Below are 26,043 nucleotides of genomic sequence, written 5' to 3' on the forward strand. Positions count from 1 at the left end.
AAGGTCATGAATGTTTGCTTATGTCTACATTCTCTGTGTACAAGCTAAAGCTGCTTATAGCCTCTATAGGAGTTATATAGGGCTGAAAGGGGGATGGTGTGGGTTATCATCAGTGTCAGAGAGAGAAGGGGCTGGAGGGGTTGGTGGTGGGGCATAAATAAGGTCATCAGTAGGCATAAACACAGAGGCCGATTTCATCCCATTCATTCTCACGTTAATTAAAAGATGAGAAACAAAAATCGTGGCTGTGCAAACGGAATAAGTCTGACAGCCCAATCCGGAAAATAATCCACGCCAAATAAATGTGACCGCCAGAGCATAGACGTGCATAATGGACCAAAAGAAAGACAGGCAGGCACAAAGCGAGGGAGAAAGAAGAAGGAAAAAAAGAAAAAGAAAAAGCTAAGCAAAAGAAAAGAGGGAGCAGGGCCATTAAAAAGAGGCCTAGTGACTGGGTGGATGAGCCTTGTGTAACGTCAGTAAAGTGCTAGCCATGTAGGACAGTCACAACCAATGTTCCTTACAACTGGGTCAATGTTCCCATCCTGGGGCAGCGAGGGCATTCTGTGTGTGTATGTGTATGTGTGTATAGCGAGTATCTATCAGTTAACTTGCACAAACCTGCTAGAAACTGCTATCCCTGCAATCCCTGTCAAGCACACCTCTGAGTGGACCTTCATACATATTGAATGAATACTTCAATGACTACTTATCAATACTTAATGAATACTTATCAGTGAATCCCTGAGTGACTTCTACGGCACTGATTTTTTTTAAAGGCTTTTAAAAGGCATGCGAAGTCCTTTTAGATGCGGCTCGGTATGTAACGCGCTCCGACGCTGGCGGGGCAGCAGAGAGGAGGCTGAGCTCGTGCGGCGGGGCCAGAGAGTTCATAGTCGAGTTTTAACGTCTCAACGTGATATTTTTTCAGGGGCGGCTGAGGTGACGCCGGCTGAGAAGTAACATTTGAAGCTGCAGGGGGGGGGAATCTGGCTTCTGTCTGCAGGGCTGCCGCGCTCTAAGTGTGCATGTCCTCGCTCTGCTGGTGTCTGGGGGCATCTGCGTGTCCGCGTCTTAAGGTGTGCATGTGGTTAGCCGTTCTCCATTATATCACCCACTAGATTGGAAGCCTGGAGAAATGGGTCAGAGCCAGCCTTGTCGTTCCTTCTCACTGTCTCTACTGCTCTTTGCTCATGTTTTTTTTTTTTTTTCTCTTCCCAGTCTCTCTTATTCCCAAGTCGCTCCAAGAATAAAAACGAAACACCTCCGGTTGTCCACTCCTCCTGCGGCTGCCTAGATCTGGGTTAAACCAGCTAAGTCCATCACAAACTCCCCCCCCCCCCCCCTTTGTTTCTCCTCCTCTTTTCTTTGTTACATAAAGAAAGTCTGAGAAGTCTCCATTTGTGTATTCTAATAATCTACAGCTGGGAAGAAAGACACACACGCAGCGTTATAATATGGATGTTGTACGTTGGGAATACGACACTAATACTGTAACGGTCATGTTGCTCAGCAGACATCTGTGTCTGAACATTTGTTTAACAAACAACAAGATCAAATATTAGCTGGGAACTTGTCACAGTAAATGTTCTTAAATCATCTTAGTTTCCTGTGTGGCTGGCTCATGGTGACCCTCAAGGTGGCCCCACTCACACACACACACACACACACACACACACACACACACACACACACACACACACACACACACACACACACACACACACACACACACACACCTGTTGCAAAACCAGTTGGAGAGGGTGAGTTGAGCGAGACACAACACAGGTAACAGGATATCATAGTCATGACTAATAGGACTGGGGGGAGGTCTCCCAACTCCCTCTCCTACACTAATGCCTCCATCATTCATCCTGTTGTCTTTTTTTGGGCCAGTAAGTCACCCCTGAAACCCTTCCCTCCACTTCTTATTCATGACATCCCATATAGGTTACACCACCCACCCGCAAAAACCCATGTACCGACACTCACATACACAGAGGAATTCACATTTACACACCTGTGTGAGCACAGAATCTCTAAATAAAAGCCCACAGTCTCACATTATCCTGATTTACTGGCTCAATTTAAGCATGAGTTCTGTGCGGTGAAGTGGAAACCAGGAGACAACTACACCTAACTCGCAGTTTCACGTCTCCTGTCACTTTGTCATACTTTCATCACATGTGAGTGGGAAAAAAATAAAAAAGGAGGAAAAAGCCGTCTGTTGCAGCAATCACTTTCTCTTCCAGTCGCTGTTGCTTTCCTTCCCTCTCCAACATTTCCTATTCCTTTCAATTATTGCCTTTATGTTTCCAGCCTTCCTGCCGTCCCCTTCTTTGTACGGGCTTCCTCTCAGGCAGAACCTAACTGTGACATTGTCTGTCATTGCAGGATTACAGCGTTGGCGTCGAGCCACGAACATGCCGAAGACGCTGAGGAGGCGACCCTCGCTGCATGCGTTCTGCTCTGCCACGGGGTACAAACCCTTCCACAGAAAAACAACTGATGAAACAGCGTGTGTATCTGAAGCCAAAACTCCCCTCAGGGGCTGTGAGCTGTCAGATTTTCTTAATGTAAGTGACTTTGAGTCAACTTTGTAGCTGATGATGACTTTTAGACAACAGAGGTATGGCAAAAAACTGTTTAGGGAGCGCTGAGAATATATAGCTTGACCCTCACTGTTATTAAAGCTTCAGACTGCTATTTTTGTTCATTTATTGCCTGATATTTTCTATTGCTACTGTGTACCTTTTTATTTATTTAGGCTTCAAAACAAGTCCCAGGACTCAGTGTTCCCTTGAAATTCTATACCTGGCAGAGTAGAAATAAATAGTTTGAAACAAGCATTTTGAAATACATTAAGTCCATCATACTGGAGGACAACAATGCCTATATCCATTTTTATTACCATCAATCACGCGAAAATATAAAGAATAATTCTGAGACGGTATGAAAACTCTCTGAAGGACAAACGGTCAATTATTGCAGGCCTATTTCTCGCCTTTGTGTTTGATATGTAGGTTATGCACTTTTTTGGTAAAATACAAATTGGGAGAACAAGGGAACAGGAGGGGGAGAAGTTGCTTGGTTGAAGGACAAACGTCTGGTAAAACAAGAAGCTGGGAACGATGCAAAAAAAAAAAGAAATAAAGAGGGAAGTGGGTCAACGGTCTGAAGGGAGGAACGTGACAGCGATCTGTGACATGTAGCAGGAGAGAAAGAAAGTGAAAGCAAGTGGGAAGATGGCGGCGGGGAGAGGGGAGGGGTTTCTAAATTAAGAAGAAGGGAAGTAGAAGAGTGTGAAGGAGAAGGAGGAGGAGGAGGAAGAGTGAGGGTGAAAATGTGAGATATAGACGAGAAGAGGCAGAATCCTTGGGAGGCAAGAGCTGTTTGAGAAAAGGGCCTCATAAATGTCACTCCTTTCTGGTTGATATTAATGGCAAATGTCAAAGTCTCAGAGCTTACAGGAGGTTAGATCTGCTAAACACGCACAAACACATGTATGAACGCTCTAGAACACACAGAGTTGTTTTCCCTCTAAGACAATGACTTTTGAGAGGAGGCAGTGAAGGAGTGGGCTTGCAGAACGGCAGAGGAGCTGTACATCTTAAAGACTGTAATTACACATAACTGTCAGTCTAATTAAAGCTTTTTAATGAACTCCATGAGAAAGGACAAAAACTGCCAGCCACTGGAACTGTGTTTTGCGCGCGCCTGTTTGTTTGCGTGTGTGTGTGATAAATGATGCGCTCAAGGAAGGACGTGCGCATAAACACCAACACAATTAAACATTTTAATGAGCCTAAGTGCAGCTTTGAGGTCCGTCGTCTAATGCATACCTGTAAGGGCCTATCATCTCCCACTGCAACACACACACACACACACACACGCACACACACACACACACCTAATTATTCCTGTCCCACTCTTTATGGTGATTAAGTGCTAAAGTCCAGCCCACTGCACAGGCGTGACTACACCTACAGTATAGGAAAGACCTTTGAAACAATTGGATTTGCCATTAAGGAAAACTTTAAGAAGCAGAATACTTACTTCATACAACACAAGACTAATCTACATTTTACATCATTAAGCTCAGCTGCTAAAACTTTTGGCTCCACTCTCCTGTTGGCTGGCCAGGTAATGGAAAATAGATTACACTCAAAGACTGGAAAAAAAGTTGGGTCTTGATCTAGCAGCAGATACTGAGCAAAAAACAAACTCAGGTTTGAAATCAGATCAAGGTTTGATTTTGGGTGGATGTGCTTAATCAAGTATAATGATGGCACAAAGTACATTCTGTGTTGTGTAGACTTTTAAGGGTCAGTTGACCCAAATAACAAATTTCCCCACTTAGCTAGAATCTAGTCATGCAAGAAGTTTTAGTTTGGGTTTTGAGATTTCTGTCTCTACCGTCACCCCAATAAAATGTTAGTGAATGGTATTTTGTTTGTGATGCTAATAGTATCACAAATAAATGGATTTTTAAAATATTCAACATTAAAGACAGGTCTTTTTTTGAACTGTTAACTGATCCCTGTTAGGTAGTAAAACTGAAGCAAAATGTCTACATGTTGTACAAATGTAGTCATTTGTGCATTGCTATTATGAGAAATTGTAATAATTGTAGCAGCAGTGTTAGTCCCTGTGGCAAATATGGGCTGCAGTAACTGCGGTGTGCTAACAATAGTGTTGCTACGCTGTGATGCTATATTGTATGCAATTAGTTTACCTTTATTTTGCCAGTTGCTTTGTAACAGCTATGTAACACTTTTAGTGGGGTGATATTTTCAGTGTTTCACTAAGTAGCACGGTAGCACGGCAACACACTACAGCTCAATAGAGAAATCATTGCACTGCATCCCACAGTCTGTTGCTCTGCCATGCGCAACACCTGCACCTCCCCATCGTCTGACTCAAGCAAGTGGGCTGCCTGGGTGGTACAGAGCAGAGGGCAAGCTCTATTTATTTAATGACTTTTCAATTTAATTTTATATTACGTTTTTATATCAGGAGATGGTTCTTGGTAGGGAATAGCATAGCCCCTTAAATAAAAGTATATGATCAAGAGTGGCTTGTAGCTTCAGCACTACCGTTTTAGCCATTTGCACTCTAGTTAAATCTTTCCTATAAAGCAGATTTGTTACAGGCATTGAAACACCTTAACAATCGCTGCAATATTTCTACTGTATCACTTTTACTAATACCATTATTATTTCTTTCCACGTCAGGGGCTACAACAAAGTTCCCCGCCATCTATCTTAAGGCCCCCACTCATAGATCAAGGAACGCTGCAGACATAGAAAACAGTCTCTCTTTTCTTTCTCCCCTCAAGTTTCCCTCTCTCATTGCATGCCAGTCTTTCAACCGGCAGCTATGTCACATACAGTATACACTGCATACACGCACGTACGCACGCATGCATGCATGCACGCACACACACACACACACACACACACAAAAGCACACTTTAAACCTGGCTCCGTTTTAGTGTTTAAATGCACCAGCCAAGATTGGCCAGAACACAATCCTGACGAGCACTGAGGTCCTTCTAATGGATCAACACAGATTCAGTACAATGCCCAAGTGTGTGTATGCTTGCCTTAAATGTCCATGAACCATGAATGTGATACTTAAATACTGAGCCGTGTGTATGTGTATACTCTTTGTGTCGTATGCTTAAGCCTATATTGGGCATATACATCAGATGTTTTAAATGTTTAACTAATCCTTACAGCCCCTTTCCTCTTTCATTAAAAAAAAATCTTCCTCACCACCCCCCACCATTATTCTTGTTTCCAAAAGAGGAACGCAGGAGAAACACACACACTCACACACACACATATACAGAACCAGCCAGCCAGCCGAAATAATACATCTTGACATCTGTGCCTGCATACTGCTCGAGGGAGAGATTGGAGAGAGAGAAAGTGGAAAGAAGAAGGGTGAGATATGAAGGGAAAGATGAGGGACAGCAGAAAGCAGAGTGCAATTATATACTGTTTGTGTCTATGTGTGTGCATACATATATGTGTGTGTGAGCGCATATATGTCTGTCTATATGTGTATAACAGTTAGAGAAAAAGACTGATGACAGTTGTGTTTGTTTAGCTCCTCCATGATTAAAGCAGCCTGCGAAAAGCTGTGTGCTTAGTTGTATGGGAATCTGTCAGTCTTGTGTGTATGTGTATGTGTATGTGTGTGTGTGTGTGTGTGTGGTGTGCGTGTGCATGCTTGTGCTTGCCTCTGCTTTTTTCAGAAATGTAGGTGTATTTGCACTCTATATGCATCAGTCTGTCATCAGTTTTGAAGGGTGTTTATGCATGTCTCTTAAATCCCTTTTTGCCCGTCACGTCTTGGGGGTTGATGCATGTGAGCGTTTGTGTGTCTGTGTGTCTGTGTGTGTGTGTGTGTTGCAGTCTGTCTGCGTCTCCTCCCTAAATGTGTGTTTTAGTGTCTAATCTCCTGGTCTCGTTTGCTTAAGTGAAATCATCCACGGATGTCTGCCGTGTGCGGGGCTGGAAAAACCTGTGTGCGATTATGTGTGTGTTTGTGTGTGTGTTTGTGTGTGTGTGTGTGTGAGCTCATTAGCAGAAGGTTTTTGTCTGAGCTGTCCTGAAATTTGTTTGCATTCTCGTCTGTTTGATTTAAGTTTATATCATCTGACACCTGAAAGATATCTGTCTCTTTCTACCACCTTCATTTTCAAGTTCAACAAGCTTTATTAACAGATAAGATCAGTCTCACGCTGCCAAAGTAAAGTACACAACGCTGGAGTCTGTCAAGACAGATAAAAAACAAACCTGTGCAACAACTGTAACTGTAAATCATATTAAAATTCAGGACAGTGACATATTTTGCAGGTACGTGCTTGTTTAAAAACAGCCATAAAATGATAATAAGGTGGAACTCTCACTCAGCATAAAGCAACACATCCAATTCATGGAGTGCCTGAGCCTTGAAATAAAAAGGTCACAGGTTTGATTCCTGTGTCCAATCAAAGTCTCCTTGAGGGACACATTGAACTGCATTTACTCCAACACATCTGCTGGTAATGACTCACTGTCTTGCTCAAAGGCATTTCAGCAGGGAGGATTTAATATATGGGTATAATTCTACCAATCATGCAACTTTCAGTATTTTAAGTCCTTTCAACATATTATTTTCTCCTTTTTTTCCACCATGAAAATGTCCATTTTGTCTTGATCTGGAAATCTATTGCACACATCTGTTGACTGAATTCTACTGAAATTTGTAAGTGGAAAAGTATTTTTTCTGGTTTATCTGATAAGCAAAAGGAATGCGTGTATCTCTATGCTGCTTGCTTTTTCTTGCTACTTACAGCAGGGAATGGAGAGAGAAGGGAGGACATCATCTAAAAGAGTAATAAGTGTACAGTGCTGAAAGAGAGCCGCAGACATGCAGAGTGATGGACATGCAGAACGACAGAAACAGAGAATACGACATACGAGACACCGAAGAGAGAAAGAGAGTTTTCCCTTCTGAGTGAAACTTTTAACAGGGTCAAGTGCGAGGTTCTGATGTAAAAACAGCTCGGGCTAATTCATATTTCAAATGTGCCATTCACACACGCAGCAATGAACAGCACATACAGCTCCCAAAGGATCACAAGCCCACTACTCCTACCTCCAAGGACTGCTAGCAGCTCTTTTAGAGGCCTGGGTACACACACACACACACACACACACAAAAAAAAAAAGCCATTGCATGCCAAAACATGGCAGATGGGAGATATTTTCCACACACAAACTGACTGACAAAACCTCAAATAACAAGAACTGATTTGGTGGTGTAAGTATTGATATAAGTGTGATGTACTCTCTACACTCGGGGGGGCAAAAAAGGAGCACTTCAACGTCAATGTCTTCAATGAGGGGTACTTAAAAATATCAGTTCCACAGGAGAGCTCAGTGATAAAAAAAAGGTAGCACAAATCCCAGGAAATAGACAGAATCATGTAAGCATCTCATACAATGCGTCAGCCCTAAATAAACTATGACTAATTTGTCACTCGGTGTCATATTTGTGTGTTGAGCAACCTTTTTTTCTTCCATAGCGCTGCCGCCAAAACTTCTTCGATTACTTTATCAGTAATCCATTTAAATCAGTGTGCTCCATGTGTTGTAAATCTGTCTCGCTGCTCTAATCTTCTATTTATCACACATTTCCTAATCACGCTCCAAAAATAACAAACCTGGAATTACTTAGTCTTTTCTTTCTGTACAGGAAGAGCCGAGCCAAATGCGGGCTATCAAAGGTTTATGGCGTGTGTGTGAATCACCGAAGACTAACAAGCTACCCCGTTCACCTTGTTATATTGTAAAATAAAAAGAAAAAACACGACTTTACTCTTAATTAAAGCTTCAAATAATTTGAAATGGACCTGCAATAATGTAATAGTGCTTTCTTGGCAAGGTCAGGCTTATAAAAACAGTTCTTAAATCTTCAAAAAGGGACAAACCTGGATAAATAAAGGTTGAACCAATAAAACAGGCTGGGCATTCTCCATTAAACCTTGTCTTTCCTCCCAGCCGGCTGCCTTCCAGAGGCAATGACAGCAGAACTGTTGCTGCAGATGAGGTAAGACGCTATTCGCCACAACAGGGCCCTCTTCTCTTTGCAGCGCCACCAAGAGAGCAACCGAGCGAGACTAGAGGTGCCAATGAATTAGTTCACTGTTTTCACTCATTATACCGAACTGACTGCCCTCACTTTTTCTCTGTCTTTATTTACACCCTTTTCTTCATCTCCCGACTTCTCTGGCACCACACACACACAGCCAACAAAGACCCCGCTCATAATGAGGGCATAGCAGTGTCTGAGTGTGTTATTCTTTGTGCGGTTAATGTGTGTGTGTGTTTGTGTGTGTGTGTGTGTGTGTGTGTGTGTGTGTGTGTGTGTGTGTGTGTTTGTGTGTGTGGAGGAAGGAGGATTATGGCAGTTCCAAAGCTGTGAATAGGGGCCAGGCTGGGCCTTGGCCCTGGCTGAATTAATTACTCTAATTAGCTTCTTAATTGCATATATTAAACCAGTGGTTAGCAGGGCTGGAGCCGTGGTTAGGGTCTGGATCTAAAGCTGGAGCTGGGGGTGGGTACAGGCGGACAAAAGGGTATTACACACAAACACGCACACACACAGAGACACACACATACAGAGAAGTGGCAAACTAGATCCACCTTCCCCCACCCACTTGAGGTAGTCTGAAGTGGAGAAACAAGACCAAGCGCACCCCTCCGTGATGAGGGTATTCAATTATCTAACCCCCCCTTCCATCAATATATAATCAGCTCATACAGCAGCAGCAGATGTGTGGTACTAATATGGATGATAAGCCCCCCCAGAGGGAACAGAGGGGATTAATATTAGAACTACAGGGACTACTTGAAACCATCTTCGTCTGAAACTCTTTGCTGTATCATTTACTCACTGCTGCACTCCATGTGACATTCGAGACGCCAAACCCTGCCGCTGATTTGCGACCACCGAGCCTCGCCCGTCTGGGCCAGCAGCGCGTCACAGAGCCTTACACAGACCATGACAACATCAGGAGCATTAGTTCCACCGCTCGTTTCACTTCCCGGCTTTTTTTTTTTTTGGCTCGTATGTTTTGCACATTCTAAGTGGTTATCAAAGCCTTGGCTCTGCAGAGTGGACAACATGCATCAAATTAAGCTTTTTTGGCTTGAGTTGACCCTACAGTAAAAAAAAAAAAAAGATGCAGCCTGAGAATGAAAGAGAGATATAGAGATCTTCCAGCCAATAAAGGTGGAGCGTGTTGGGAGGGGAAGGATTTGGGCTTTGACGGCGAGAGGCGGGGGTAAAAATTGCCGAAAATGCCTTGTTGTATTTGTTGAATTGCACCCAAAGTATCTCACAACAATGACGATTAGTCGAGAACAAGTAAACAGCCAGTCCGCTAATGAATCTCTTCTCAATAAACAAGTGGAGCACACGTGCACGCACACACACATCGTGCACGTGCATGAGCACCCAGTGATAATGATGTTCTTTGTGGAGTTTTTTGGGGTAATTAGGGCTGCCTAAATGGTTGTTAAAAAGGATTTGCAGCTGATTGTTTGTCCTTGTGTCTTTGAGCTGTGGGCCCTCTTGCTCCACTGAGTGTCAACACTGTCTTCTTCTACTGTCTCCTCACAGCACACGGTCTCCTCTTTCATCAGCTCGTCCATGGCCGACCCTTCTGCCGCTTCCCTTTATTCCGCCCTCTCTTAAATGATTCTAGCTTGTCTTATTTCCATGTAATTTACTCTCTTTCTTTCACTTTTCCTCCTCCTGCTCCTCCTCTTCCTCTCCGTCTTCCACTACTGAACAGCTGCCGGGTCCAATCCATCTCCAAGAACACCATAATCTCCCTCTGCCATGGCTAAGATCACGCCTGTTACTAACAAACTGTTTTTCACCAAAACAACAGCAGCAGTATGCGTGTTTGCTTGCTTTCTCTCGAAGGAATAGTTCCACTTTCTATATACGGCAATTTGTTTTTCTCTCCTAAAGTTTGATGAGAAGATTGATACCAACGTCATGTCTCTGCGTTAAAAACGGAGCCAGAGTCAGGATGTGGTTAACTTAGCTTAGCAAAGGGAAACAGCTAGCCTGGCTTTGTCCAAACTTAGTTCAAATATACACATACCAATACCTCTGACCTCTACCATTGTGTCCAACACTAAAACCACTAAGTCTATGTAGCAACCCGCGCTGTACGGGTTAAACAAACTGGCCACATCTTGTACATAAGGCAACTTTAGAGTTGTTGGTAGGTGTATTTTTTCAGTTTAGACAGATTTAGCTTCTTCTACCTACTTATTTATGTTAAGGTTGGCTAAAACTGATGCTATCTTCATCTCACTCCCAGAAAGAAAGCATGTAGTGCTATATATTGTGTAAATAAGACAAGATAATGTTGCTGTTTTCATTTTGGATGTAACCAGGCAATCAGTTTCCCAGTTTCCAATCTTTATGCTAAGCTAGGCTAACTATGACCTTACTCCAGCCGTTTCTTATCTCACTCTCAGAAAGAAAGAATATAAAAATACTCCAAACTATTTTTTTTAAATAAAAAGTGGAGGACAGATGGTTTCAAGTTTAGGCACAACGTTTTTCAGTGTGTGTACATGCTCACACACACACACACATACACACACCATGTTTGCATATCTGTGTGCTGAGCTGCACATCTGTCTGTGTGAAAGTGTTCATTATGTTGATCAGGGGTCATGTTTGCATGAACCTGGACACTAAATCAAAGCTATATTAGCAAGCTAATGCATTCTACTGATGGCAGGGGTCAGCCGAGAGGTGCGCTTGTTTTAAACTCCCCCATATTTGATTGTCGGGAAATGCATCCTTCTGCAAAAGGTTCCTCAGCAAAAGGCGGCAGCACAATGACGCCTTTGTCTGCCAAGCTGTGATGGGGAACGAGAAAAGTTTGTGTGTGTGTGAGTGCGTGAGAGTGTGTGTGTATGTAAGAGACGGACAGACAGACAGTGTAGGAAGGTTAAATGAATCATACAATGTTAACCAGGCCCAATCCAATTAGGGAGGGATTCTTCTTGTCTGACCTTTAACAGGAGAGACGTATTCACACTCGCTCACACAATCAACCCCCAACCCACCAACACAACTACACACAAACACGCACAAACTCTCTAATACACTGTCAGCTTTCCACACAAACATGACACGCAACCACACACCAACAGCCACAAATGCACCCTCTGCCCTCACACACAAGCACTCAGCCAAAATCACACACACACACACACACACACAATCTCACAGACAGTAGCGCGGCTCTGATTGCTGACCTAAATCGGCCAGGCGATCTGTCACTTTCTCTTACTCACACTCAGCACACATCTTTTTTTTCATCTTTTTTTCCTCCCCTTTCTCTTCTCCCTCTCTCTTCTTTTTTTCTTGCCCAAATATCCCTCGCTCTCTCCCAGTGTCACTTTACATCAGCTCATTCCTATCCCTCCCCTCTCTCTTATTATCTTTACCCGAAAAACGCCTTGGCCTCATTTGTATCCCACAATATAGGTGTGGCATACAGTATGCTGCATGTTTAGAGTTGCTTTGTGGTGATGTGCATATTTGTACATATTGTAACGCAAACAATAAAGACACACACATGAATCTCAGGCTTAATCACTTTAAACCCTTCAGATGACTTCTATTCTTTTTAAATAGAGCAATCTTTTCTACTCTCTGCCTTCTCTTATGCATTGAGAGATGCAGATGTACTTCAACTCTAGAGGGGAAATTAGTTGGATCAGTTGCACCAAACCCCTGCTGGCCTATTCTATTCCATTTTCCACTTTTGCACTTTATTTGAGGCTATTTTCACACATGAGAGTTTAACTGACGCTTCTCGCCCCTAGAATTCGATGTGTTTGGTGAAGTGTGAAAAATGTGTTGCAAGCTAGAAAAGCAGTCTCAGGTCCACCTCAAAATAGTTGTCAGGGGTTGGCTTCGAGCGGACTCTGGGGATGTCTCCTGAGGGCCACAGCAGATGTGAAAGCCTAAACACATTTGAAGTGGAAAAATGTGTCGCACAATTTTACTTGTGTGTCACTACATACAGTAAAATTCATGGTGGTCAAGAAGAGGAGGCTCTGGTCTGTAGCCAAATTTGTCTTTTGTCATTAAACAAGCAAACAGGTAAAAAAATGTTTTGCACCGAATGAAGTTATAGAATATATGTAGGTGTGTGTAGGACCCAAAACTCTACTGAGACAGTCCTGCGCACAGCCCTTCATCACCTATGATGAATCTTATCTGAAGAGGATCAACCAGCTGAAGATTCATAACTAAAGAAAGGAAGTAAAAGTGACTGACAGTGTGCAGGATTTCTGGATCTTTTTCAACTAGGAAAATATAATAAAATGATTACAAGCTGCTGCCCAAATACAGGCCAGAAGAGAGGCTGGTGCCCATATTTGGGATGATATGAAGTTGAGTCCTCAGTCAACATTGACAAACTTTCCATCCTAAAAGCATTAAACCTTAAAATAACATTTGTATAAACCATTGTAATATCACAATATCACTGTTACAATGTCTTTGTAAGAGAAGTGCATACAAAACTAAACTGTACATTCTTTAAAAATGCAGTGAAAAAGCTTATATTTTTAAAATCTGTGTGTAAATGTGAATGATAATTTTCTAGCTTGTGCTCAAAGAAAGAGGCTGCATGTTAAGTAGTTATAGATTTATACAAGATTAAAATAGTAAAAGAGAAATGTCTAATATCCTACATGTTTACACCAGAGGTAACAGGTATTCAAATGTTTACTCCTTTAGCTGTGACAGGCATAAAGATGGCATATATAGTGCTACACAAATATTTCTATTTCAGAGGGATTACTGTGTAGAAAAGCAGAGAGTACCCTTGCCAGAAGCCCCTCACTGTGGTCATCTTATTTCTCTTTCCATCACTCTGTTCTCACTCCTTCCTGCAGATCTTCCTCTCCTTTCCCCTGTGCCTGTGGTTGCTTTAGAGCCTGGCAGGAGGCTCAAATCAGAGGGCTTAAACTTGATCAAATATTCAGCAGATATAGATTTCTCAGAGTCCCTGGATTCTCCACCTCTTCCACCCAGCTGCTTTCCATCTTTCCCTCCCTCTACTCATCCTTTACATGAATCCCTCACTTTTTCTCTCCTCACCGCAGTCACAAACAAACTTGAGTGCCTCACACACACGCACACACGCACGCACACAAACACTCAGAGCCACGCACGTCTGCACATGGGGAATCATAAACTAACGCAGAGTGGTGGAGAGGAGAGGTGCATCTCATTGAGACTGCAGTGCAGTGTTTCTCTCTGCTTCCTCTCCTCCATTGTCTTCTCTCTCTCCCCTCTATTTCACTCTTGATTTTCCGGCGTTCCACATCTTTCTCTCTCTTCATCTGTCGCTCACTCCATTTTCTCCCTCTCCCCCTGTTTCTGTTCTCCCTCCCTCCCACCCCATCTGGAGTCTGTGTCATTTATTTCAGCTTAACCCTGATAAATAAACCAGTGAGTACCTCTGCATTATTGAACACTTTGACATTGCTGTCTGAACGCACAGAGCTGGCCCAGCGCTGTCCAACAATTAGACCACACACACGCACACACACACACGTTAACCCCACCCTGTCCCATGTTCTTACACACAAAAATGAAATTTAACATGAAAGAGTGACGCACAGATTCACAAACACACACACAAACACACAAAAAAGAGATAGCCGGATAGACAAGAAAGACAAACAGAGGCAGAGGAGAGGAAAACAGTACCCAGTGAAAGAGAAAATAAAGTTTGCAGATAGAGAGTGAGACACCGTGGTATGCAAATGACTACCAACTAGACACAAACACGCACCAACACACCATTAACTTTCTCCAAACACTCATAAACCTACTCAAAGACACACACATCCAAACATGCACAAACACACAGACTTATTTTTCTAGGTGTGCAGTTTCCAGTCAGCTATTCTATTATTCATATCATAGGGGGTTGTTTATCTCTGCCATTGTGCGATGGCAAGAACCAGGCTCTCCGCAAAGCCCTTGGGGCCCTGCTCCCTAAACAGACCACTGGGAGTTATTCATGCACACATGGCAAACACAGAAAATACATTCATGTCCACCCAGCATAGCCATACATGCACTCGCCGGCCACATAGTCACACACAAAATGCAATTACATACCTGTTTCTGTGCACGGGCAACACACACACACTCCGCCATCTGTTTTCGTATGCTGCAACAACAACAACAACAACACTGCAGTCCCCCAGCGACTGACCCATTCACCACAGCGGAATTCACCAAAACTTTATGTGTGTGTATGTGTCTTATTCAGTGTGTGTGAGCTATTTTGAGTGTGTTTACGACCACAAGGCTGCTTGTATGCCAATGTGTGTGTGAGTGCATATATTTATGAATGCCCCCGTGTATGCCGATGTGACCATGCATATGTTAGTGTGAGTACCAAGGAAGGCTTCTCTAGAAGGCAAAAACCTATCCAATTGCCTCTCTGTTAGCTCTGCTACAATTTTGCAAATCTATGGTCTTTACGTTTATTTTAATTCTGGACAACAGTAACATATAAGACTAGAAGTCACTCATCATGATAGGTGAATGGTCTATGTAAACTCTCCTCCTGCCCACAATGCTACCTGGTTGGTCAAAGTTTTCTAAGGAGCTGATAGCGGACTTTGGGAAGAAGCAGGGCAGGAACTACTCTCCACTTAATATTAATGGGTTCTTGGTGGAGAGGGTGAACACTTTTGGGTAACTTGGTGTCTCACCTGGGTGCTGCATACTGACTCAGTGGTGAGAAAGGCAAGGCATAGACTGTGTCACCCCAGAGGCTTGAGGATATATTGGGTATCATCATAAATACTGAGGAATTTTAACTCCTGCACCTGTGAGATTGTCCTGACGGGAAACAGAAACAGCTCAGATCAGGACCGCAAGGCCCTGGGAAGAGTGGCTCATTTAGCTGAACAAACAATAGGCAGTGCTCTACCCTCCCTAAAGGATATTTACACCAGGCTTTGCAAGAATAAGGCGTGGAGAATTATTAATGATCCAAACCACCCGGATAATAGCCTTTTCTCCCTGCTGCCGTTGAGAAAGAGGTACCGGATACACCAGGCCTCCATTGAGAGGCTCAGGAGCTACCCTCAGGCTGTTAGGATTGTAAATGAAGTGTCACTCCCTAAGACTGCCCCTCCCTCAAACACCACCACCACCACACACATATATATATTTACTACTGTTGCTATTCTATTTAAACACTTTTTAATACATAAATTGAATGTGACAACCTTTGATTGACTGATTGATTACTGATCCTTGCGCCTGTGTGTGTGTATATGTTGCCTGTGAGCCTGCAATCATTCAGTGTTAGTGTCTGTTCAAACATGTATGTGTGCATGTGTGTGTGTGTATGTGTGTGTGTGCGTGTGTGTCCCAATCCCCTGACAGGAGCAGCAGTGATTGAAAGTGGCCGCGTTGTTTCAGTGTCACCCTGCAGATGAGATACTGTGCCTCTGTGTCAACTGACACTCACATCCCATTCACATCAACAACACACACAACGACAAACTGACCTGTCTGTTGTCATTTTCTTCTTTCCATATCCTTCTTTCTCTTCCCCTCCTCTCTCTCTCTTCCACCTCTTTTACCTTCTTCCCCCCCCCCCCTTCTCACTCAGCCTCTCTGCATCTTTCCTGCCTTCACTTCCATCATCATTTGCTGAAAGGCTGCTCGAATAAGAGTTGGTTTGCAGCTATAACAAAATTGTCCCTTTTTTTTAAGTCAAACCTCAGAACACGCTGTAAACACGTTTTATGTTACGTTTTAAGAACTATTTTTATTTATTTATTTATTTTGAAAAAGCAGTCCAGATAAAACCAAATATTCACAGAGACATCTGTGGATTATCCTGAGTAACCAGGATATTGTTTATGAACATAGATGCCGCAGTTGAATTCTTTAAAAGTCATTTTCTGGGCAACATGAATAACATTCTTTTCACCTCAGTCAAATTGGGACAGAGACAAAAATCCCACAGATAAATATCTCAAAACCTGGACACGTAAATCTGAAATGATTGCATACCTGAATGCTAGTTTAGACAAGTGAGAAAATACATTATTTCATCATTTTGGTCAACTGATCCTGTTTCCACAACAACTCTTGTGTCCTCCTTGTGTGTGTATGCTGTGTTTGAAACCAGAGAAGCTGCATGGAGATGGTCTCCTCTTGCAGTTCTCATTAAAGAAGACACATGTCATCAAGACCACACTGATTATGAAAGTGTGTATGTGTGTATGTGTGTGTGTGTGTGTGTGTGTGTGTGTGTGTGTGTGTGTGTGTGTGTGCGTGTGCGCGCGCTTGCATGTGTTACACAAGTGTGTGTTACACAAGGCCCTGGCGCCCGCTTTCAAAGGATTCATTAAAAGCAGTGAAAGGCTTGATCTGCGGTTTGGGTTGATGTACTGAGCATGTCTCTGTGTGTGTGTGTGTGTGTGTGTGTGTGTGTGACAGGATTTGAATAGTGAAAGGGATGAGGAGGGGAGAAACTAAAGGGTGGAGCGACTGAGGGAGAGACACAGACCCAACAGACGGAGAGAGAGAGAGGGAGAGTGTGAACGAGAAATGGGTTTACATAAACTCTGACCTCATGTTATGAATGAAAACATCAATCAATGAGTATAACTAATCGATTTCCCCACTCTATCTCTCCTCTCCCCGGGACTCGGAAATAAAGAATTACATTTAATGGGATTCATGTAATCTAATTACAAAACAGTGGCATCTGTAATGCGTTAGTGACTTGCAAAAACAAAGTAAAAAGAGAGGAAACTTTGGATTTTTTCAGATTACTTGCTAGATTTTCTCGAGACATGATTAGAATTTAACACAATTTAACACTCTGATTAGTGATTCTTCTTGATGATGATGACAACGCAAATTATGACATGGAAATTAAATCATCGACAGTTTTGAGTTTAATTTATGACGCTCTGTAGTGGCAAACTTCAAAGGAAGCAGACTGTTCAGTAGACCTTAAGCAAGTTACTGGTAATCTGTAATGGGTTTAACTTTGAAATTAACCTCCACTGCCTCGTTTCCTCCTGCTGTTCCACCACTTCACGTTGCCACACATACACTTAACGTGTGCCTGACCCGTAGTGTGCAAACTGAATCATGTTATGCTACAGATTAATTACAACATGATTTCCCTGAGGCTTGTGCATACATCGGTGCCCTCGCACACATGCACAAACATACATTTAACAGTTACTAAATTTAGGCACAAACCAGTCAGCAGTGTGTTCAGCATGCTCAATGCACTCCCTATCGGGCCAAAAAGCTACTGCAGATTTGTGGCTCAGAGTGAGCAGTAAGATTAACATTTATTAATTATCTCACAGCCTCATTAAGTACACAGAAGCTCTGGTGAGAGAGTAAGAACAATTCTTCATTAAAGACACGCAATCAAAGATATGCAGGTCACTATACGCAAACTATCCGTTGGCATTATCAAGAAGTTATCAGTACCAAATACTCTCTACTATCAGCTACTCACCTGTCTCCTCACCTCCCTAAGTCTCCCCCTCTGCAAACGTGCAAGTGCATGTGCAGTGTGTGTGTTTGTGTGTGTGTGTGTGTGACCTAGAGTTGCAGCCATCATTGATCGGACTGGAGCTGTCAATCGATCAGTCTGGCCTGTATGTGGAGATAAAGGTGTTTCTATCTCTGGACACTCCAGTTGCCAGGTGGAACTACAGAAGAGAGGTGGTCAAAAATAGAGACCGAGGGCCACGCTCGGCCCTCTGCGTACGTCTTAGTGGTCGGTCAAAGTGCTCCGTGAGTGTATTTACTTCACTGCAATGTAAGTAAATTCTAGTTTTTTTAACTGATGGAGGTTTTTGGTCATAAGTCAGCAGGGTGTGTCTGATACGTATCATTATCTGTGAAAACATGGGAGATGAGGAATTTACCCACTGGGTAACTTAACACCAAAGATTAAAAAAACTAACTGGGACAGACTAAATCAACAGATCTCATGGTGACGGTGCAGAACCGGTATGCTGCTGAATACTTGATGGCTTGACACTTAAGTGAAAACACATTTTGTACCAGATTTCAACAGATGCCCTCAATTGTTATGATAATACTAACCCAAGCTCTGGATGACTAACCTAACTTCAAACCTGTTGTGTCATACCGTACTTCTAAATTATAGATGCCTAGTAGACGGTTTCTGTACTACTAGGCAAACACTCCTAACTTGGGTTTAACTTTCCAGAACTTAGAGTTTTGTGAATTCAGAATTTGGACAACAACAAAATCTGGCAATCTTTAGTATTTAAAAGTAAAGTGCATCTGTATCTGGCTGCAGTTCAATAAAAAGAAAGACATTTGGGACTGGAAGAGATAATAAACCGATGTAATTAAATATATTGTAGAAATACAAGCTTTTTAATGTTTCCCAGTGATAAATATAGTCTATATTTATCAGTATTAGCATTTAGTATAACTTATTATTAAGCATGTGAAGTGAGCATTAACCCACTAGCACAATATTGATGTAAAGATATACAAAAACAGAATATTTTAACAGGCTCTTGATTAGATTTTAAATCAGGAGATAGTGTAATTTAGCTATCAGGGAGTCTGTTTTGTTGTGTCATTTTCCTACAGTCGTATTTGATGTGGCTGTTCATTTGCTCAACATCTGTCAGTCATCGAATCAGGTACCAGCAGGTATCAGATTGCATTAATTATCCTCCCGTTTTTATCAGGCCAGAATTCCTGTATCATTGGGTCCTTGGGTGCACATACAGTACAGTGTACCGATACCACACATACATACACACTCATACACATGGTGGCTTACTGCACTACAGAATACTATCTCACCTACTCATATCTAATCTGAGAGAAATACTTGTATGCTGATAATGATGCAGGGAGCAGGAGAAATATGCCCAGTGCCTCACCTCTCTTCACAAACACGTCGAGTATGAGGACTGATAGCGAGAACCGAAATCACCTGAAACCGGCGAACAAATATAGAACACAAAGAGGCATGAGGGACTTCACAGACTTTGAGAGATCTTATATTCTCTTTGTCTCCCTGTCTCTCCATCTCTGTCCCAGCGTCCTCCTCCTCCTGCTGGCTCTATTCGTTCCATAGTTTTTAGGGGGTTTTTCTACCCACAGATGAAAAGAAGTGAAAAGAGCATTTGCACACCTGAGTGAACAGAGCTCGCAGGTGCGTGGGAGGAAAGCTTTGGGAATCAAGGAGGGTCTCTCTCTCTTTCTCTCTCTCTCTATCGCTTTGTCTGTCCTTCTCACTCTCTCACTCCTGAGGGGGTTTTTACAATGCTTGTGTTTATACTGGAAACAGGCGTGAGAGAATGTGTGTATGTGTGCATGCACGTTAAGTGTGTGTTGCATGGATCGCTCCAGTTGTGAACGCTGAATGCTCTTGGCTCCCCGGCTGTATTTAAAAACAAACCCACAGGTTTCGGTTGACCCGACCTTTACTTGCAGATTGTTCTGTCCGATACAAACGCTTGGCCTGGCCCGCCTTGATGACCTCATCAGGTCTTCACCCAGCCTTACTCCAAACAAACCTTCTGAATAAACCAAAACAAACTATGTGTCGCCATTTGCGGTCACTGCAAGTCTGGCAGAAACAATAAACAGGCCCCAGGGCCAACACAGCAGCAGAGCAGGACAAAGACGTAGCAATAACACACACACACACACACATACAAACATACACTCTTAGAACGGCACTGAAGCACAAATGCAACCATACTTCACTAAAAACAAAATCAAACATAAGTGGCAAAGAAGTGCAAACCCTGTGACACACTGCAACAAATTGAACTGTTTGGTTTTCTTTTGCTTAAAATAAACAAGAGATGACGTGTTCAGTTTCACAAAGATGAAACAAGTGAAATTAGTTCATGTTAGCCAAACTATCTACAAGCACAGGTTTGATTTTAAAAAATATCCTGAAAACTATACACCCAGCTGGTCATTTTTTATTTTATTTTATTTTATTTTTGCAGTGTACGTCCTCTACTGTATCCGCCCCTGGACCGGATCACACACAATTCTCAAACCTAATTACTCTAAACACACCCGCCCAATCATCACCATCATCATTGGCATAAACAAACACACTCAGCCACAATCAGAAATCAGCCGTGCAATCATAACACCCCCCCCCCTTCACACACACACACACTGCAATAAAGCTCAACACACGCCCATAAACACACACTCACACTCTCCATCCTCCTAATCTCCAGCGTTCGCTCCGCTTCCTTGAACTCACCGATGATGTAGTAGTCGTGCAGGCTCTTGAACTCGTGGCCCCAGAGGTTGGGCGAGAACTCCTGGAACTTGATGGTGAAGCGACGCTCTCGGGTGGGCTCGTCGCAGGTCAGCACGATGTTGGGAGGGCCCATCACCTCGCAGCGGTCCGCCTGCTCCCGTGACGACACGAGGTAGAGCTTGTAGAACTCGTACTCTGGCGTGGACCTGGCGGTGTCCAGCGGAGGGCAGATCAGGTCCAGCCGGTCCCCGATCTGAGGGTACAGAACGTAGCCCTTATCGTCCCTGAACCTGGAAGAAGCAAAGGAGAAAAAAAGAAAGAAAGGAGAGAGTCATTAATTAAAGTCTTTTGCTTCCTGCTACTGCGATATAAACCAATCCAAAGCCACCTGTCTTTGCTGCAGAATGAGCAACAGATGAGTCCTTTACCTCTCTTATTTCTCCTACTTTTTTCTCATTTTCCCTCCTTCACAGGCAAACAGGTGCCTTTACTGAAGAGCTGCTTTGCATTCAGCTGCACACATTTTTTACCACACACAAGCTCACACATTCCACTGTTGACCCCGTGAAGTGGCTGAGGAGGAAAGAGGGAAAAATATAACCACCAGTTGATGATCCACATAGGGAAAATGAAGCCAAAAAGGATTCAGTATTTAGAAAAGCATTCGTGTTAGCTTTCCCTTGTGAATCGGCTCTCCAGAAGTGACCTTGAGTTCAGATACATTTTGAGTATTCATAAGTGATGGAACAGAAACATCACCAAGGTTGTAATAAAAGTATTTGACATGATTTGTTCGCGAAACACTTTAAGAAATGACTGATTTAGACCTACATTGTTACTATATTGGTAGAGTTCCTTTGCTTTAAGTATACCATCATTCAACAGGGGATGCGTCTTAATTGTATAAGTGGGTCAACAGATGTGATGCGTGATTAAAAAGTAGAAGTAATAAATAACAAACAATAATAAAAGTAGTTTGATGCCGGGTCTCAGGTATGTACAGTTAATTAGTTTACTAATTAGCTGTCTTGATGTCAGTCAGTCCATCGGTCAGCCAGCATCATCCATCTCTGATATGCCTCCCTCATGTCAGATGGATGTAGTTTGTTTATATGTAGGCTAACAATTTGACACCTATCGTCCATGGGAAAACTGTCGTCCATGGGAAAACGGCAGCCTGAAGTCACTCTAAGGCAAAAGTATGATTAAATTCCACAAAAGTATGCTTGAGTATGCTTTATTTTCAATGTTATCATTATTACTTTTGCCATCAGTAAAGAGCTTTAATGTTGCATAGTCTTGAAGTTGTTAAATTGCTTTCCTGGGGAGGTTTTGATGAAATAGTTGACATGAAAAGTCTCACACTGAAATTAATTTTGCATCAGCACTAACCCAAATTGAACAAAACCCAGTTAAGAAGCCTTCATGAAGTGCTTTTTATTGTCAGTATGGTGGGCTGGTGGGCTCGCTGTGACTGCGCGGGTCTTTCCAGAGCAGAGAACATGAAACACAGCAGTCAGATGGGCATAAACTCAACAAATGACTCAGACTCTGTCATCCCCCTCACAGCACAGCGTCCATCTCTTACAGATAAAGCCAAACACCATTAGTTATCAACTTGGCTCCTGAGGCCTATGGTGACTTCAAAAAATTCCATGCTAGCGTGTTTGGCTAACAGTGAGAAAACAGAAAGTAGTCCATACACACCCATAGTGACTTTATCTCAGGTTAAAATAAATGTCACTACTGACAGAATGAGGTGAAATGTTTATAGAGGTAAAAGATAAAATAAAAAGGGAGATTTGCTGGATTTTCTGCACTGTTAGTATTCCCACTGAATGTTAAGTGACACTTTGATGTGGAAGTTGGAGGAAAAAAATGCTTGTAGTGTTAAGAAGCCCACTTTTCTGTTACCTCAGACTCATTTTCTGTTTCCAACAAATGGGAGCACATGGGAGACACAGCACTCAAACCTGCTTAATTATTCTCTCTGTTCTACTGTCAGACAACTGTTTGACCATTAAAAAATAAACAATACATTATCACAAAGCACAAACACACCAAGCTATTATGTTGCTTAACTGTACTGTCGAAAAAGACTAAATAAATCCTAATGTCACATTAACTACAAGCGACATTTTCATTTGTCCAATTACCATAATTTCTGTCCACCTGTCAAATACAAATAGCCTAAATCAGTGTTTTCTGCCACACTCCAATTTGGAAACCGACAGAAATTAATGCCAATTAACAGTGTTATTCACTGTAAGAGATAAGTCAAATCTCCAAAAATATTAAATATATTTTCATGCATGTTTCTCACTAGCTTCAGTTATGCAACTGGAGGAGTATTCCAATAATTTATGTAGTATGTGCACACATAATTGAAACTCCACATGCTGGGTTTGTAACACAGTCTTTCCATCTCTAAGCAAGAGATAACCCTGATGACATAACTACGACATCATCATGGTTATTTTCTAAGACTAGAAATCTCTCTCCAGAGCCACAGAAGACATTATGTAACTGTTTTCACAGGCTGGGTAGTACTAACCATGACAAGTAAACTGATCTTCACGGGTAAAATCACTTAAATGCATTTTTTGAAAATTTAAAATGCAAGTTAAACTTTGCCCATGAGAGGTTTCTGACACAAAAGATTTTCCACATTTTGCTTCTGGTCATGCATGTCCTCTCCTCCACGCCTCCCCATAGGGGCCCGCCCCACTGTTTGAGAACCACTGGCTTAAATAATACTCAACTATAGTCTATAGAGACTATAGCAACGGCTCTGAGAGACTGTACAATGCTAAGCATGCTAACACCAGATATAATGTGTAGCATTTTTGCCAGCTGAATTTAGCGTATCAGCTTCAACAAATTAGCTAATTCGCTCTAAACACAAAGTGCAGCTGAGGCTGAAGGGAATGTCATGAGTTTTGCAGTCAGCTGGACATAAATAGCCATAGAGATGATTGGAGAGAAGAATGACAGACTAACACTGTCATCCACAGGCCCACACTGTTAGCGTGGCTAAAAACAGACATTTTGAAGTCTGAAGAAAGTCAAAGCTCTAGCAACACTTGTAGTATAGGAGAACTCGATTGCTAGACCAACACATTTCAACACGAAAAAGTTCTCCTATACTACAAGTGTTGCTGGAGCTTTGACTTTCTTCATACAGCTAATATTTGGCAATAGTTTTATTTGACCTGCATGAAAGCACCGTGACAAAGGACAATAATGTGGTTTCACATGACAAAGAATTAGAGCTTATTTATAGAAGGAGACAGAGGGATTTGATGTACCTCTTTGTTTTGTACCTGCATCTTTCTGACCACGTCCTTCCCTTTCATGCAGGCTAAATCTATATCTTAGCACTGCGAGCTAACATCCCTACACCTGCTGTAAATTGAGATTTACGCGTTATCTGGTGGCGTGTTCGGCTGGCGGTGCACACCGGAGGGCAACTTGAGAATGCAGACTGAGCAGCGGAGGAGCTTATACTGAGATGGGCCCAGAGGCCTGCTGGGAAGTCACTGTTCCACTTCTCATTACCGAGGTCACGCAGGGTTATCAGGCAATACTTTAGACTGGAGAGGTAGGTACTCGGCTTCACTCAACACGCACACGGATATTTCACCTTCCCGTTGGCCTCCGAAAAACTGTAAACATGGTGGTGGTTCCACAGGCCTTTGCAGCAGTCTAAACAGCAAAAAAATCCATTCAAACACACACACATATACATACATACACACACAGGCCCATACAAAGGCCCTGCTGCTAAACACAAAAGGTTTGCCCAAACACATCCACCCACGTCCAAACACTCAGGTTTAGTTTTCCCAAAACATGAACACTGAAACCCACTGATACACACACATGCTCTTATAAAAACAAGCACCTTTTGCTTCCTGCTCGACGCATTCTGTGAGTGGTATCTGATGGTACCCTGAGTCACAGTCGAGCTGCATTGCAGAATGGCAGAGCACACATACACACACACACACACACACACACACAGAGGATGATGGTATGAGTGTTAAGGTAAAATGCCACTGGGCAGGCTCAGTGCTCGAAAAAGAAAGAGAGAAAGAAAGAGACGGGAAGCAGAGAAGTGGGAGAGGGAGGGGAGTGGAAAAATGGTAAAATAAAAACAAAATACTGAACATGTCAGGGAAGGTAGACTATGTGGCAACAACAAAGAAATGTGGTGAACAAGCAGAAAGGAAACAGAAACAAAGGGTCACACACCGCACAGAAGGAAAAGACCTGCAAACATAACATGGATGATGAGAAGGGACAGACAGACAAAGAAGGGAAAATACAGAGAGAAAGATGGAAACTGTGAGCACATATCTGTGACAAAACTCCATTTTCTGATAGGCTCCGTGTTCAGGGTGTCAGATTTGCAGAGTTAACCCAGGTTAACCTAGTATGTGTGTGTGCCATAAACAAAATGAGGTAGGGAGACCTTGTCCCAATCTAATCATGAGGTAGAGCAGGAAAAATGTGACTATTTATCTCTCCTTTGTGAGAAGTCCTACGTGTCAACAAACCTGAACTGCATTCAAACAGAGAGTGTGGTGTGTGTAAGTGATAGACAATCACTCACACACTGGAGGTATTAAATCCACCTTAAAGTGTAGTCTAAACTTCGGGATGGTTTGTTAGCCTTGTGAAAGCACAGGTTGTAAAACTCACTTCCGAGGGTGAAGTGAAGAAGACAGGAGGGAGGGCTGAAGAACATGAGGAAAAAGTGAAGTGAGGTGAACTTATAAACAACTTTATAGAGTTCATCTGAGACCACATCTAAATAAATCATCCCATTCAAGCAGCCGTGAGCAACATTATGTTTTCCTTTCACTCTTTTCTTTTTTAGCCGCATCTCGCTCTAAGAGACACACTCTCTGTCTCTAAGGGTCTGTAGGGTTGTTTTTTCTTTCTTACCTCCCCTCACTCTCCCTCACCCTCACCTCTTTTGCTGTCCACTCTCCCCTCTCTCTCCCTCCTTCCCTTTTTCTCAGCCGTTAACAATAGGGCCATTCATGTGGCCACACTTTGAAACATGGTGCGGGGGGTTGGAGGGGGCCAGAGGTGACACCGAGGGGGGAGAAGAGATGGAGGGGAGTGGGTGGAGGCTT

At 42.7% G+C, this 26,043-nt stretch overlaps 1 protein-coding gene across 1 annotated transcript in view; it reads right to left on the reverse strand.

Annotated features, from left to right (window-relative positions):
• The window catches only part of efnb3b (ephrin-B3b), a 73,146-nt gene that overhangs the window by 14,832 nt on the left and 32,271 nt on the right, over window positions 1-26,043 (reverse strand). The window contains exon 2 of the mRNA XM_062444999.1: window positions 20,900-21,189. Within this exon, the coding sequence (XP_062300983.1) occupies window positions 20,900-21,189 (290 nt within the window). The remainder of the gene's footprint in view (window positions 1-20,899; window positions 21,190-26,043) is intronic.

This window comes from Scomber scombrus, chromosome 23 (assembly GCF_963691925.1).
Source record: "Scomber scombrus chromosome 23, fScoSco1.1, whole genome shotgun sequence".
NCBI classification, from domain to species: domain Eukaryota; kingdom Metazoa; phylum Chordata; class Actinopteri; order Scombriformes; family Scombridae; genus Scomber; species Scomber scombrus.